Below are 17299 nucleotides of genomic sequence, written 5' to 3'. Positions count from 1 at the left end.
CTTTCTCTCGGTGTATGTACCTATTGGGGTGTCTTTAATAGTATTCTCGGTGTTGGTTTTTCATACCTGTGTACAGAATCGTCGGTCTTTCGTATCGCGTATTCTGAGGCCTAGTGAAGTAGGCTACCGTGTCCGACCTTGGCTTGAGGATTAGTTCTTGTCTCAGTGGTTCTTCGATCGCGCTGCAATTACTTTCTGGTCTCTGGTTTTCCTTGTCTTTTCACCCCATACTTCCTTGTTTTAAAATCTCCTCAAAAAAAAAACCAAAAAAATATTTCCTTCTCTGTTCTTATTCGTTTATTCGTTGTTCTTATTTGTTCGTTCGTTCTTCGACCACGTTGTTTGTGATCACGTGATCACGTTGTTAAAAAATGTCTAATCTGTCCCCTGAAGAACTGTAGTCTGTCATATTCTATAACACCTTTTTCTTCTTCTTCTATAAAAGGATGCTTTCGACTTGCTCACCAAATCTATTCATTCCAAAAAAAATTTCCATCTCTTATAGTGCATCTTTCATTCATTCCCTAAATTCTCCAGAACTCCACCCATCCTTCAGCGTCCTCAAACGTATTTTTGACTCGAATGTCTCAAGAAACTCATTTTGCAATAAATGTTCTTTTCCCATTAATCGTACACTTTTCAAAATCCAATCTCACCCCTCCCCTCCAAATCTTCCCCATCACCCCTCCCCTCCAAATCTTCCCCATCACCCCTCCCCTCCAAATCTTCCCCATCACCCCTCCCCTCCAAATCTTCCCCATCACCCCTTCCCTCCAAAACTTCCCCATCACCCCTTCCCTCCAAATTTTCCCCATCACCCCTCCCCTTCAAAACTTCCCCATCACACCTCCCCTCCAAATCTACCCCTTTGCCCCTCCCCTCCAAATCTTCCCCATCACCCATCTCTTTCAAATTTTCCCCCTTGCCCCTCCCCTCCAAATCTTCCCCATCACCCATCCCTTTCAAATCTTCCCCCTTGCCCCTCCCCTCCAAATCTTCCCCATCACCCATTCCTTTCAAATCTTCCCCCTTGCCCCTCCCCTCCAAATCTTCCCAATCACCCATTCCTTTCAAATCTCCCCCCACACCCCTACCCTCCTAGACTCCCCTCTCACACCTCCTCCTCAAAGCGTCATCCCCGCTTCTTCCCCCTTCATCTCCCTCAACCTTCTGCCTCACTCTTCCCCCTCGTCAAATAACACCTCAATGCACCTCACCCAATCACCATCAAACCTTTTGTTCGCCCCATTCTTCCCTTTCTCCAAGCTATTCTGTAATCTCTGACACACCTTCAACAGCTCTCCCTACCTCTTCCTCCTCTTCCACATCTCACCCTACCGCCCCCACCCCCCCCCCCTGTTCTGTATCCGATGCTCCCCCTTCCTCTTCCTTAACAGTATGGACCTCAAACATACGGGGCCTTCGCTCAAACTTGTCTGATCTCTCCATACAGGTTGCTTCTGACAAACCAGACGTGATCTGCTTAACAGAAACTTTCCTCCTTCATGATGTCTCTGATTCCTTGGTATCACTCCCAGGTTACTCCCTCCTCCGATATGATAGACCTGAGCCTCGTCCTGGAGGTGGGGTTGCTATCTTTATAAAAAAAACTCTCTTCCTCACTCGCCCTGCACTGCCCTCTCTCCACCTCACCCCCAGGAATACCTTTGGCTACGGCTTCCCCTTCGCTCCCACCTTTTGTTCATATGTGTGTTGTACCATCCACCAAACAGTGATGACTCCATCTACGTCTCGCTGTCTGAGAATATGGACCAACTTCTATCTACCCATCCCAACTCTCTCTTCCTCATATGTGGTGATTTCAACTGTCACCATGCCAGTTGGCTGGGTGTGGGTACCTCTCTCACCAGCCATGGCTCTTCAGCAAAGGACTTCTGTGACTCACTGGGACTGACACAATCTGTCAATTTCCCGACCTGGATTTCAGTCAACGGAGCATCTTCTCTTCTGGACTTGGTGATGACTAACCTCCCTGAAAATGTCTGCTGCTCTTCTTCTGCTCCAATCGGCTCTTCTGATCATGTGCTTTTTTTTTTTTCTTTTTTTTTTGTATACAAGATCGAGGCTCGTGAAAGAGCTAACATTAATCACACAAAAAGACAAACCGACACACAAAACACAAAAAACAAGGGGAGCGGCAGACAAGATGGGGAGAGAGGGGGAAGGACACAAAAGAGAGGGGGAAGAGGGGGAAGGACACAAACACAACATTTGAGAGCAGGGACATCGGGAGGACTTGGGGGGAGGTGGGAGAGGAATAAAACATATGAACACGGCAAGGACTCTGGGGTGAATTACCGGGGGTAGAAAAGATCAAGGTTTTCGATGGGGGAAGATAAGAGATGGTGGTGAACAGCTGTTTTAAAGACCTGGAGGGAGGAGTGGGATTGAAGGGAGTGGGGGAGTTTGTTCCAGAGGCGGGAGAAAAGGGGAATGAAAGAGTGAAGGTGAGCAGAGAGCCTAGACTTTGGCAGTTTAACCATAAGAGGGTTGCAGGCAGATCTTGTGCGACCTGAAGGAATATTGGGGGGACAGAGCACAGAGAGAGCTGGGGGAGCAAGGCTGGAGAGGAGTCGGTAGAAGACAGAAAGACCACCAACCTGCCTGCGGTGAGTGAGTGAAAGGCCCTCGGTGTTGACTACATCGCAGGAGATTCCAATGATTCTGAAAGCTTTGGCCTCAACAGCGTGAAGCCGAGCAAGGTGTGAGGCAGGAGCACCAGCCCAGAGGGGGGAAAAGTATTCCATTGAGCTGCGGATGAAAGCCTTGTATGTGGTGAGGAGCTCAGGTGTGCCAAGGAAGGACTTCGCACGACGGAGGATGCCCAGTCGGCGACTGGCTTTGGAGGCCAGCTTGGAAATGTGGTTTTCCCAAGAAAGATCATGGCAGATAGTGAGACCCAAAAGCTTGAGCGACATAACTTCTTGGAGAGGATTGTTGAGAAAGTAGATGGGAGGGTTGTCCAGTCGGTCCTTTCGGAGAGACATTGTAAGAGTGTGAGATTTGTCAGGATTGAAAGACATGTTCCACTTGTTTGACCAGTCTGTGATTTTGTCCAGGTCTGCAGAGAGTGAGGAGGCTGCAGACTGCCGATCTGAGGGATGAGGAATGGAGCAACAGAGAGTAGAATCGTCAGCAAAGAGATAGAGAGGATTTTCAAGAGAGTCAGAGAGATCATTGATGAAGACCAGAAAAAGCACAGGGCCCAGAACACTACCTTGGGGAACTCCAGCCTGAACAGGAGGAGGAGATGAGAGAAACCCATTCAGGGCCACACGTTGACTACGACCAGAGAGGAAGTCCGCCAGCCATGCGTGGAGATTTCCATGGATACCAAAGGAGGAGAGTTTGGTGAGCAGAGCAGGGTGCCAGACCGTATCGAACGCACGTGAAATGTCAAGGGAGACAGCTCTAATTTCCTGTTTGGCGTTGAGGACCTCCATCCATTGTTGAGAAAGCAGAAGCAGCATGTCCAGAGTAGAGTGACCAGGTCTGAAACCAAATTGATGATCAGAGATCAAGCCATTGGAGAAGAGGAAAGATTTAATATCTGAAGCAATGATGGATTCCATGACTTTGCTGATAATTGGGAGAAGGCTGATTGGTCTGTAGTTGCTGGGATCTGTTTTTGCACCTTTTTTGTGCAAACCGGTGATGTTGGCTGATTTCCAAGCAGATGGCAGATGACCTTGAGCAAAAGAGAGGGTGAAGAGAACAGAAAGAGGGAGTGAAAGAGCAGAAGAACATGATTTTAGGACCCGTGGGCTGATGCCGTCAGGACCAGTTGCAGAATCAGAGTCGAGGGTTGACAGAAACTTTTCCACCTTATCAGGAGGAAAGGACACAGAGTCCAGGAGCAGCTGGGTACGACTGGGTACGGTGGGTACAGAGAGGGATGGGTTTGGGACACAAGATTTAGAGGCAAACACAGAGTTGAGGCATTCAGCTTTTTCACGTGCGGAGTCAGCCGTTAAGCCGTTTGAGGTGAGGGAGGGGATGGAGGGGGAACAAACACCAGAAACAGATTTGACCAGACGCCACCAGGATTTGGAAGAGGGAGACAGATAAGAGAGTTCGGTCTTGAGAATGGTGAGATATTGTTTCCTGGCTCTCCTGAGGGTGGACACACACTTGTTTCGGGCTTTGTGAAAGGAAATGAGATTTCCTTCCGTTGGATTTGCTTTCCAGGAGACGAAAGCAAGTTGTTTCAGGGCAACAGCCTCACCACAAGATACCGTGTACCATGGACGGGAGGAAGGGTATGACAACTGAAGACGAGATGGTATAAATCTGTGCATGAGAGAGAGCAATTTACTTTGAAAGAATTCCCAGGATGAGTTGATATCAGAGGCGGTAGAGATGGGAGACTTAGAGTTGGCTCGCAACAAGTTGACTGCGCACTGCGCAGGGTAGGTATTCTATGAATACCATCTAGTTGATGATGTAACTAATGATGGCAACAGCAGAATTAATTCGGAAGTGTACAGAAACAGTTTGTCTGCCTCTGTACAAGAAAATGTCTCCAAACTCATTGGTGAAGGATACGTTGCAGACTACCAAGAAAACCAAGAAGGCTTATCGTGGCTGCAAAGCTCGGTGGACAAACATTTAGTGTTTGTTACCTCCACCAACGAAGGTGGATGGAGGTTATGTTTTCACCTATTTCTTTGACTGCGAGCAGGATATCACAAAAAATTATGGACTGATTCAGACGAAACTTGGTGGAAAGGTTTGGTGTGTGACAAAGATTAATTGATTTGCTTTTGGTGAAGATCCAAATATGGATGCGGATATGAGAATTTTTAAATTTTTAAGTGATTCTTCACCATTGAGTGATCGGGCCAAAAACGATATGTAGCATATTTCAAAAAATGGTGGACGACTTATGACAAAACTGCTTGGACGAGTTGGTTAGGTGACAAGAACAAGCCTGTTAGATTTTGGTTCAGGTCAGACTCCAGATCTGGCCTATCAGTGGGACACAAAACGTAAACTATTCAGCTTGGCAGAGGTATGCTCTCTCCCGAGTGACGTTCTAGTATCCACTGTTTTTGACTTCATGCAACAACAACAACAACAACAACAACAACAACAACCATGCATTTTAAGGGCATTTTCCCTGCTAGAGCGGGGGTTAGCCTTGCGGTCCCCATGACAATCTTCTCCATTTTGCCCTATTTTCTGCATCTCTCCTTGTTAACCCCCTTGCCCGCATTTCTTCTTCCACCATCTTTAGCCAAGTCTTTCTCGGTCTTCCTTGTCCTCTACTTCCTTCTGCATTAATTTCCATCACTCTTCTCAACCAGTCACTTTCATCCTTCCTCAACAAATGGCCAAACCATCTCAACCTGTTCCTCTTCACAGCATCAATTCATGACTTCATAGACAAACAAAAACAATTATTTGGGCTGATCCAGCTCCATTGACTTTGATCTTTGAGGTTTTTTTTGTGTGCATGATCGAGGCTCGAAGCCGAGTTGTTTGCATCCTTAATACAACTTTTCAGCTTTTCCCTGCATTGAATCGCTGACTTATTTATCCCATGTGATTTCCATTCTTGAGACAGCTTGAAATGCACAACTTCATTATGTCTGCTGGATCATAATTGACACTGCACAGACTTGATTCGTTAGGGCCAGCAAACCACAGCTCGACTAGGGGCCTACACATGAGAAGGCTCTTAAGACTGGCACTGTACACCATCCTCACTATGGCTCATCTTCTTGCCTTTCTTGTCGAAAGAAAAATTGTCACGAGGGCCCAAACATGATGATGAAAGGCCTACATGTCTCACTAATACTACATATCTCACTAATACTCCTGTCGGGTAGGCTACTCATGAGGATTTAAAGCATATACAAGCATTTGCAAGCAGCCTACCCAGCAGAAGCTATTGGCCTTTCAAGCACATTATAAAACATGGCTTTCAAGACTGACATTACAAATGAAATGATGATAAATTCCTAACTCCAAACCTGGAAAAGAGTGTACACTTCATTACGCTACAACCAATCCTACAGCTCACATGATTACCAAAATCAATATTCAGAGGAAGAAAAATAAACTGATTTACGGCATGACAATTGGTTTTCCAAAGTTTGGATAATTATGCCAAAATATGACTTACATAATGAAATTATGTGGGAAATCTATCTCAGAAATGGGATATTCTGAAGGCTAGGGGCAAGCTATCAACATTCTGAATAGGAATTGATCATGGAAGACAAAGGCAAGAAAAATATCGTCAAGTTGTCAGAATGTTTTGCTAAAATTCAGCCATACTTATTTGTGATAGGGAGCAATGCAGTGGCTGGCAGGAGAGCCAAGAGGTATGCACACTTGTCTGTGAATGACCTAGCCCGGATTTGAATCTCGGCCCATGTATAAACTGTCATCCTGGTGTCTCACAGGCAAGGAAAGGCATCAATGTGTGTTCCATTCATCGGATTAATGTTAAACTGGGTGTCCCATCCACAAGCATTAGTTGGTGGTCGTTAAAGATCCCATGGTGTTCTTGGCACAGAGTAGGCAAGCTTTCGCAGGAACCCTCGCCAAATTCCCACACATTGATTGTCCAGAGTGGCCAGACAGAAGCCATTCATGAGAAAAAGGCAGATGACAGCATGCCTGTAGTTTGCAAAAAGGCACTTGGAAGACTGAGAGCATGAGGCAAAAGATTATGTGGTCTGATGAGAAAAAAATTGAACTCTTTCGCCGGATTGGAAAGCGCTCCATGTGGCAGAAACCGAGCACAGCTCATCGCCCGTTAAGATCATCCCTTCCGTGAAGCATGGTGGTGGCAGCATCAAGCCATGGGGATGCTTTTCAGTGGCAAGGACTGGGAGAATTGTAAGGATAGAAGGAACAATGAATGGAGCCAAATGCATGCGAATCCTTGAGGAGAACCTGCTTCAGAGTGCAAAAGACATTAGACTGCAACGAAGATTTACATTCCAACAGGACAATGACCCCAAACATACAGCCAAATCAACACTGCAATGGCTTCAGAACAAGAATGTAAAAGTCGTTGAGGGGCCCAGCCGAAACCCAGACTTGAATCCCATTGAGAATCTGTGGAAAGACTTGAAGATTGCTGTTCACCAACACTTCCCATCCAACTTGACAGAGCTTGAGCAAGTCTAGAAGGAACAATGTGAGAAACTCCCCAAATTCAGCTGTGCAAAGTTGATACAATCATACCCAAGAAGACTCAAACCTGTAATCGCTGCCAAAGGTGCTTCTACGAAGTATTGACTCTGGGGGTTAATCATTATGTAAATTAGATATTTCTATATTTCATTTTCAATAAATCTGTAAAATTTTCTAAACACATGTTTTCACTTTGTCAGTATGGAGTATTTTGTGTAGATCGGTGACAAAAATTTGAAATTCAATCCCTTTTTAAATTCAGGCTGTAACACGACAAAAAGTGAAAATGTCAAGGGGCATGAATATTTTCTGAAGGCACTGTATATACTAAAACAGTTCATTTTTATCTCAAACTTGCATCCTCATTAGTCTTTTAGCGTACCCACTGCAGAAGTGCCAACAACTGACTGTGTGTACTTGTAGAAGGAATAGGCCGCCTGGATATTCATGTTGATGAGGGTGAGGCTTCGCTCACACCAAATATCCTCGCTTTGACCACTTGGAAAGAATGAGTCAATGAGCAAACGAACCAGGCGCAGGGCAACAGGAGAGGTGTCACTGCCCAGTCGTACAAGCAAGTGGTCCATGGGGCATATCTTCCAGTACTAATCACACACCAGCACAAAAAGTGAACTTGCAAAGAAATAGTCATGAAAATGTTTTGCAGAGTTCACTAAACGTTCGGAAGTTGCAAATCTTTGCGAGACACTTACCTTACAGGACATCATTTGCAGGACATTTACAAAAGTTCCACTGCTTGATTGATAAATTTCATCTTGAAAAGCACTAGCGTTAAAAATTACAAATCAAATGAATATATTACTTGTTATGTATTCATGCATTTTGTCACGCAGGCATTTATTTATAATGCTTTGACAAAATTATAGAACACGATACCCGACACAGTGTGCAAGTCTACACTTCTATTTTAATAAAACAATGATTTCAACAAGATTGTTTAAAAAAATTCCAGAAGTTTAGCACTACTTAAAAACATGCCTCACTCTTATCCACTGTGTTAAAAAGACTGTCACAGTTTAGGAGATCACCATAGAACACAGCATCAATTAGCATTGTGTACAAAAGCCATATCGTCAGCCTCTTCTTCACCCCAATACTATACCCTCTTATGCTATAATCGATACATAGCATAGTTCTTGGAAATATAATGAAGGCGATTTGTATTTTACAGCGTTCAAATATATAATTCAATTTAAAGAAGTTTAGAGGCGTAAAAATACATTAAGTCTGGGATTTACCGCCGTTTTACGCAGCATCTATTACACCACCCTATCTAACATGTTACATCAGTTATTCATGCCAATTGTTTTTGTGTCGTTCATTATAATGTCCTTAAAAACATGAGGTTTCCTGTTTGGAATGATTTTCAATTTTGTTTGATTGCCAAACAGGCAGACAGAGTAAAAATATAATCTCGCTCCTCTCTGCGCACATGTGTTCGCGATGAATTCAGAGCCAAGTTATGGGAAAATTCATGTTCCGATTTCTGTTCAAAATACAAAAATTCAATTTAAATACGTTGTTCCTCGATCATAAACTGATGATCATAAACTGATGATCATAAACTGACGATCATAAACTGACGATCATAAACTGATCAGACAGACAGATGGACGGAAGGACATGAACCAATTGCTTTGATCCCTGCTTTCCTCTTCATGTGAGCAGGGTAATAAAATTAACACAAAAGCCTTTTCGTAAGAGCCATTCTCAAAGAGCCTCCACAACGCCGACGAGTCTGGCATTTCACTCCAGCCGACGGGCACGATCTTCAAGCAGCCATCAAACATCTGGACTGGTCTCCCATCTCGACTGCCTCCGACATCAACTCATCCTGGGAAATCTTCCAAAGTAAATTGCTCACTCATGCACAGATTTATTCCATCTCGTCTTCAGTTGTCAAACCCTTCCCCCCTACACTGAATCTTGTGGTGAGGCAGTTGCCCTGAACTAACTTGCCTTTGCCTCATGGAAGGCAAATCCAACTGAAGGCAATCTCAATTCCTTCCATAAACCTTGGAACAAGTGTGTGTCGACCCTCAGGAGAGCCAGGAAACAATATCTCTCCACTCTCGAGACTGAACAATCAAACCTGTCTCCCTCCTCCAAATCCTGGTGGCGTCCAGTCAAAGCTGTTTCTGGTGTTTGTTCCCCCTCCATCCCATCCCTTACCTCAAATGGCTACACAGCTGACTCCGCATGTGAAAAAACTGAATGCCTCAACTCTGTGTTTGCCGAAAAATATTGTGTCTCAAACACATCGCTCTCTGTATCCACCTTACCCAGTCGAACCCAGCTGTTCTTGGACTTTGTGAACTTCTCTCCTGACAGGTGAAGTTTCTGTCAAACCTCGACTCCGATTCTGCAACTGGACCAGACGGCATCAGCCCACGGCTCAAAAATACTGCTCCGCCACTCGATCTCACCCTCTCTCTGTTTTCTTCACCCTCTCTTTTGCTTAAGGTCATCTGCCATCTGCTTGGAAATCAGTCAACATTACCGCTTTACAAAAAACGATGCAAAAACAGATCCTTGAAACTACAGATCAATCACCTGTTCCCAATAATCAGTAAGGTAATGGAATCCATCATCGCTTCTGATATCAAATCCTTCCTCTTCTCCATTGGCTTGATCTCTGATCATCAATTTGGATTCAGACGACGTCACTCTACTCTCGATATGCTGCTTCTGCTGTCTCAACAATGGATGGAGGCCCTCAACACCATACAGGAAATCAGAGCCGTCTCCCTTGACATGGCTCCAAACTCAGGCTCATGCCTTCGATACGGTCTGGCACCCCGCCCTGCTCACCAAACTCTCCTTTTCTGGTATCCATGGAAATCTCCACACATGGCTCATGGACTTCCTCTCCTGTCTTAGTCAAAGTGTGGCTCCAAACATAACTCTCTCAACTCCTCTTCCTGTCCAGGCAGGAGCTACTCAAGGCAGTGTTCTGGGCCCAGTGTTTTTTCTGGTCTTCATTAATGATCTCACCAACTCTGGAAAATCTTCTCTATATTGTTGCTGATGACTCCACTCTCTGCCGCTCCATATCTCAACCCACAGATTGGCAAGCAGCAGCCTCTTCACTCTCTGCAGACCTGGATAAAATTACAAAATGGTCAAACAAGTGGAACATGTCTTTCAATCATGACAAATCTCACACTCTCACGATGACTCTCCGAAAAGACAGTCTGGAAAACCCTCCCATCTACGTTCTCAGCAATCCTCTTGAAGAAGTTCTGTCAGTCAAGGTTTTGGGTCTCACCATCTGCCATGATCTTTACCGGGAAAACCACATTTCCAAGCTGGCCTCCAAAGCCAGTCACCGACTAGGGATCGTCCATTGTGCGAAGTCCTTTCTTGGCACTACTGAGCTTATCACTGTTACGGATTCGTCACTTCCGTTGTTGTGGTTTTCATCCACTTGAAACATTTCTGGTTCCATGTATTATTATTATTGTTGTTTGAGGGAAATAGCAATTATTATTGTCAAAAGGTAAAAAGGTTAATGTTTCAAATGAAACGGGAACCGGACGGTGACGAAGAGGAAGAGGAGCAAAAAGAAGGCGGAGCGAGTGAGTCGGACAAGAAAGCCGAGCTGCTCCGAGTTCTGAAGCGAACGTTGTCGAACGGGAGTCACTCGTGAACTTTCGGGTTTCCCGGGAAAGGGATTCCTTCGACAGAGTTGTCATCGCTGTGACCGATCAACCTGCGTGTCAGGTTTTTGGCGGTGGATTCCAAGGAGAATTATCTTTGGGCTGTTACGTCTCAAGAACGGGTCGTCGGCCATTTTGACTCGTGCGCTTCACGCGTCGAGCAAGGTTTCTTTGCTTCGTCAGCCGTTTTCACCGCTTTCAGACGTATCTGGTGTGTGTGTGTGCACCGTGGCTTTTGAAGATTAATTTGCGGTTCGCCGACTGTGAGCCGTGAAAGTCCATACCCGAGGGTGTGATTTCCCAGTCGCCTGGCGGGCGCCTTTGGATTTCCCAGTCGCCTTGAGGGAGCCTTTGTGCAGCTTTGGCTGTGTGACTGTACTTGCCATCCGCATGGGATTCTGGTCTCGATTGGATATCGTTCTGGCGATCGCTGGAGCGAATCAACTTTGGCTTGAAGCCGGGAATAAGAGACATTGGGGAATGTTCTTGGTTCACTCACTTGGAGCACAGTGAGTTATACGTTACGAAATTGATGGTACCATCATAGGACATATTGATTGTACTTTTGATTACTATTATTGTTGTACTGTTATTCTTGTGTGATGTTAATACAATATTTGTTTGTGAGAAACAATTGGGCTGGCTTCTCCATTGATCTTTGACATACAGAATAACACATTTTTCTGCCGTGACTCCTCTCGGGGCTCGGAGGTACACCGTGACCAGGGGGTCGGGGAGGAGCACGTAACAATCACCACATACAAAGCTTTCATCCACAGCTCGATTTTGCATAATGTTGCACCAATTAGCTGAAATACATCACATTCATACATGACACACACACACACACACACACACACACACACACACACACACACACACACACACACACACACACACACACACACACACACACACACACACACACACACACACACACACACACACATAGCAAGCGCAAAGATGAAAGCAAGTGCGGTTGACATGAAACAGTTATCAGTAGAAACTGTGGTAGCTTTAAAGGGGAAACACAAGATGCCATACCTTTGCAGATTTGGTGGCCTTAACCTGAATGAGCAGCTCCACAAAAGCAACACGAACCATCTCAGACTGGTCGTGCAGGCCCAGTTTTGCCTCCGGTAAGAGCCGCTCAAGAACCGGGTGACTCAGCTTGTTCTCCAGTAAAAACGACAGGCTCTGCATTGCAAACATGATGGAACGGGAAGCATGCTTCTGCTTTTGATGGTGTGCATTGTAGAAGTGTATATATGTATATGCATTTATATGTATTTATATTTATTTCTATATATACAGTGAAACCTTGACTTACGAGTTTAATTCGTTCTGTGACCGAGCTCGTAACTCAATTTGCTCGTTTCTCAAATTAAATTTCCCCATTAAAATGCATTGAAATGCTATTAATCCGTTCCAGCCCGCCAAAAACCACACCAATTTTTTTTTAAATATACAGTATATATAAAAATATCTCGCGCTTTATATTTCACCTGTATGCAGCATACAAGTTGGCAGGATGGCCTGGACTGGAGGTACGTACTTCTGCTTCAAAATCGTACATATCGTAGAAGTACTACGATCGTACTGCCTCACCAAGTCGACAACACGCACACCTCGCTCATGTTTTTCGACGATTGCGTGTTTTATATCCAAGCACATCATCCTCTTCTTCTTCTCAGTACTGCCCTTGGCACTCAATTTCTTAGGACCCATGGTTAAAACTAAGAAATTTTCCAAAATAACCAAAATGCGAAAACAAAGCAGCAGCGATATACAGCAGAGATGCTTGCACGGCAAGATAACCACGTGACCGGAACCCACCTGGTGGCGGGTGGCGTAAGCTCCAAACCAAAATGCGAAAACAAAGCAGCAGCGATATACGGCAGAGATGCTTGCACGGCAAGATAACCACGTGACCGGAACCCACCTGGTGGCGGGTGGCGTAAGCTCCAAAATAACCAAAATGCGAAAACAAAGCAGCAGCGATATACGGCAGAGATGCTTGCACGGCAAGATAACCACGTGACCGGAACCCACCTGGTGGCGGGTGGCGTAAGCTCCAAAATAACCAAAATGCGAAAACAAAGCAGCAGCGATATACGGCAGAGATGCTTGCACGGCAAGATAACCACGTGACCGGAACCCACTTGGTGGCGGGTGGCGTAAGCTCGTAACTCAGATCTCGGCTCGCATCTCAAAGCAATAAACCGCCCGAGCAACGGCTCGTATCTCGGAAAACTCGTAAGTTGGTGCACTCGTAAGTCAAGGTTTCACTGTATATATATATATATGGATATATATATAGATATATATATAGATATATATATATATATATATATATTGTTGCGGATATGGGATTTACATCCATCCATATCCGCTTGTAAATATTCCCCTATTTCCTCAATACTTCCCAACTATCCCCAATCCCCCATTCCCGAGTCCCATTTTCTGTAAACAACACTCTGTAGACCCGACCTCCCCCTATTTCCCCCATTAAATGTCGCACCCAGGTTCACCGCATCTCATGTAAGACAACTATAGGACATCTTGCTAGTTATTCTTAGTCTATGTCAGTTAAGGACTCGTTTCCATTAATTCTGACTCTTCGTTGCACCAGAATGTGATTGTATGGCACCGTTAGGAAGTTTAGGACCTCCCAATACCTCCCCGCAGCTCTTCCTCACGGTTCAGCATCAACAACAACAACAACAACAACAGCGGCGGCGGCGCGGGGAGTGTGCGTCCTCACTCCGGCTTGGTTGGTAGGGGGTGTTGGGAGGGCACCAGGCCTTTCCAACGAGCCGCCATCGAACATGTGCTCGACGGGGTTACCAAGTAGGGGCTCGCTGTCAGCTCCTCGTCAAGGGCGGAGCCCGGTAACCCCCGCACCCAATAGAAGCGGCGGACCGATCCCATCTGGGGCGGAACCAACGAGCCGAGGGCGTGTCACTCCCCGCTGAGCATGCGCAGGAAGAGGGAGGTGACGTCAGATGCGCGCTGAGCTTGGAGCAAGAAGGACGCCACCTCCGAGCGCTGTGACACCTCCCCGCATCTCTGGACTGGACCGTGCTTTATCCTGTCCCTGAGCCAAGGTGCACCTTGTGCTATCGACTGCCTGTCCTTCCTGCCATCAATCCCTGTGTAAGTCAGTCTTGTTCCGTTTGTCTGTGGTCTGTCGGGGATAGATAAGATTGTATCTAAGTGCCTATCTCTTCTGTGTCTTTTACCTCACTCTACCTTGTAATCTACCCCTTTTCTCCACCACTAATTATATCCTCCTCCGGAGGTCTTGAGAACTGTACCCCTTGCGTCGTTTCATCTATCCCAGTCGTTGTGTCCTTTCCATCATTGATTTAGCGTAGCGCGATTTGGCCAACATTCGAGTGGAATCGGGTGAGTTGGGGGTAATCGGGTAAACTGTGCGAACACGGCGGCCATTCCGCTCGGTCAAGCAACATCTTTAGCCGTGTCCGTAACAATTGGTGTCAGGAGTGGGATTGGACCCGAAGCGCGCTTCACGCGCTCAAAATTATTAACGGTGAAATTTGTTTTGTTTTAAAATAAAAACCCGAATTTTGAAAGTCGCGCTATGGCAGATCAAGACGGCTGGGTTCCGGTAGAGGAGAGTGAGGCAGGGTCGATCCAGGACCAAATTGAGGGACAAGAGGAGAGCAAAGCAGTGAGGGCGGCAGGTTCGCAAAATGGCGTCCTCGCGCACGAGGTTGCGGGCGCGCAAAATGGCGCCTCGCACATGGCTACGGCGGCCGCACCCACTGCACAAGTGGGAGGGATGGCCCAAATGCAGGCCCTCATGGAGCAATTTATGGTACTAATGCAGGCGTCCCTCAACCTGCAGAAGGACGAGATGAGGGCTGATAGTGAACGATTGGGTGAGCGATTGGAGGGCCAAATGGGGGTAATGAGGGACGAAGCGAGGGCTCAGAGTGAGCAATTGGGGGTAATGAGGGACGAAGCGAGGGGTACCGGTGAGGGGTTAGACAATGGGATAAAAGAGGTAAAGAATGGGTTAACGGGGGTAGAAAACAGAATGGCCGCTCAAGAGAATCAAATGGAAGGGATGAAAATGGGGTTAGAGGGGTTAGAAAACAGTATGGAAGGCAAATTGAGGGACATGAGGGACCAAGCGGAAAGGGAAGTTTAAAAAATGGGGCAGCAGATAGAGGGGGTCAGAAAGGGGGTAGAAACTAAATTGGATGCTCACAGGGAGGAAATGGAGCAGATGAGGGTGGCATCTGGGCAAGAGATGCAAGTGATGGGAGAGGAGATCAGAAGAGGTGTGAGTGAGGAGGTCGGAGGAGTGTGCGAGGAGGTGAGGCACTGTAAGGAGCGCATGGAGAAGGAGGTGAGAAAGGGGACTGTAAAATTGCAAGGTGGTATAGAGGAGTTGACGCTGGAAGTGGAACAGGTGACGGAGGGACAAAAAGAACTAACGGAGCAGGTTCAAAGGAACACTGCGGTACTAGGAGGGTTAAGAGCGACACAAAACGACATAAAAAATGACTTGATAGCGACACAGAGGCAATGTCAGATGGTACGTGAGGGACTGACAACGAGGTTGGACGAGGTGACAGAGGTAATGGAGACGAAGGACCGGCAGGTGAGGACGCACATGGAAACGGTCAAGGTAGCCTTAGAGGACGAACTTGAGGAGACGCACCGGGAAAAAAAAGAGGTGAAGCAGAAATTAGAAGAAGTGGAAGAAGGGGTGAGCAAAATTAAGAAGCGACGGAGAGGGGGATAAGAAAGAGATAAAAGAGGAGGTAAAATATTTGGTCCAAAGTCTGTGTTCGGATCGTGATGATGTGCTCATTAACCGGATGAGGGATTCGCAGGTGATGGAGGAGAAGCGAAGAGAAAGAGGACCCGGTGTAAGTGGTGACCAATATGGTCGTGCGTATGATGCGCCAGGTGATTTAATAAGCTTGGGGGTCGAGATGGACCCGGGTGTTCGTGAGAGGCCGTTGGTGAAGTGTGCGACAGGTCTGGTGTGCGAAAAAGGAGGTGTGCGAGAAAGTCCGACTCTGGGGTGCATGAGGAAAGAGTGCGCTGTCGAGAGTAAGGGTGAGTGCGTTGTCAAGAGTGGAGGTGAGAGTAGTAAGAGTGACACGGAGCGTGAGTTGGTTGTGACAGGTGAGAAAGGAAGCACACCTGGAATGGTAGAGCGTGTGTGGGAATGCACACTTGAGTTGGTCGTGAGGCACGTGGTTGGGTGTGCGAGTGAAAGCACACCTGTGATTGTCACAGAGGAGGTGACCGAGGAAGGGGCGCAAAGAGGTGTGTTGGTGAGGTGTGCGACCAACGAATGTGTGCCAAAGTGTTCGGTGGTCAGGTGTGTGACCAAGGCTGTGAGTGGAATGAGTGTACCTGGGTGTGTTAGAGAAGGTACGACGAGGAGCATGGGAACAGCTGGATGTATGGGCAAGAAAGGGGTGGCGTATGCGTGTGAGCATGCAGGTGAGGCATCGACGGTAACCAGGTTAGCGGTTAGAGCGACTTTTAGCCGAATCGGGCCCTCGGTGCGTGCCGGGCTTCGCGTGCCGCGAGAACCAGCGGGGATCCGAGCCACGGCGGGTTCGAAAGGACTGCCGTACGCGATCCACGCTGGGCCTCGCTTGGAACGGCCGCGTCCGGGCTCCACTAGGCGGAGCGGGCAGCCCGATAGGAAGGGTCGTCATGGCGACCACTTTTTATTGAGACGTTCCGGCAGGTCGAGATCGGGCAATTGGATGGCTCCGCGCCGAGGTGGTGCGTGGGATCTCGGCACGGGTAAGCCCCCGTCCCTGCACCGAGTGCCGGACGCATCCAGCCGCTGGCACAAAACAACCCGCATTCATTGCTCGGCTGTACGAAGCCGAGCTTTAGAAGGGAATTGGCGCACCGAGAGGATTAGTAAGTAGACTGTAATGACGAGGATAGTGTTTTGGCCCCGAAATTAGAAAAACAAAATTTGATGATTGGCAAAGGATTGGCAGTAATGATTGGCAGATGATGGGTAGTGATTGGCAAATTTTTGATTTGTTGAAATTTGATGTGCAAAATTGGTAGTGGGAGATGCCCGATGTGGTGGGATGGCAACTCTGTCATCCCTCACAAACTGTAGGGGGCAGATGCGCTATAGTTTATGGGGTGTATGGCAGTGAAAACTAGCCCGGGTGGGTTAGGATATTGTGTGTAGGGATCTAGCGAAGATGACATTAGGTAACGTTAAGGTTAGTTAGTGACAAGGATACCTGTAGAGGGGACGCAGGTAGATTAGAGTGGATGATAATGACGAGGGAGCGCAATAGTTTAAAGGGACGACTGGGAAGCGCAAGTTTCAGAGGGGAGTAGTTAGATGAGATGATGCTGTGTGAGAACTGGACAGGTGTGTGAGTAGTGAATGTGGTGGATCAGCGCGAATGCGCTTGGGGGAG

General features: G+C 46.9%; 1 protein-coding gene across 1 annotated transcript in view; it reads right to left on the bottom strand.

The window, feature by feature from the left end:
* NCAPG2 (non-SMC condensin II complex subunit G2) overlaps window positions 1-17299 on the bottom strand; it is a 275080-nt gene that overhangs the window by 165240 nt on the left and 92541 nt on the right. The window contains exons 13-14 of the mRNA XM_068121956.2: window positions 11895-12047; window positions 7553-7775 (exon numbers count right to left, since the gene is read on the bottom strand). Of these exons, the coding sequence (XP_067978057.2) occupies window positions 7553-7775; window positions 11895-12047 (376 nt within the window). The remainder of the gene's footprint in view (window positions 1-7552; window positions 7776-11894; window positions 12048-17299) is intronic.

This window comes from Myxine glutinosa, chromosome 7 (assembly GCF_964187855.1).
Source record: "Myxine glutinosa chromosome 7, kmMyxGlut1.1, whole genome shotgun sequence".
Lineage (NCBI taxonomy): Eukaryota > Metazoa > Chordata > Myxini > Myxiniformes > Myxinidae > Myxine > Myxine glutinosa.
The sequence above is the reverse complement of the archived record's forward strand: the minus strand, read 5'-3'. Positions and strand labels throughout refer to the sequence as shown.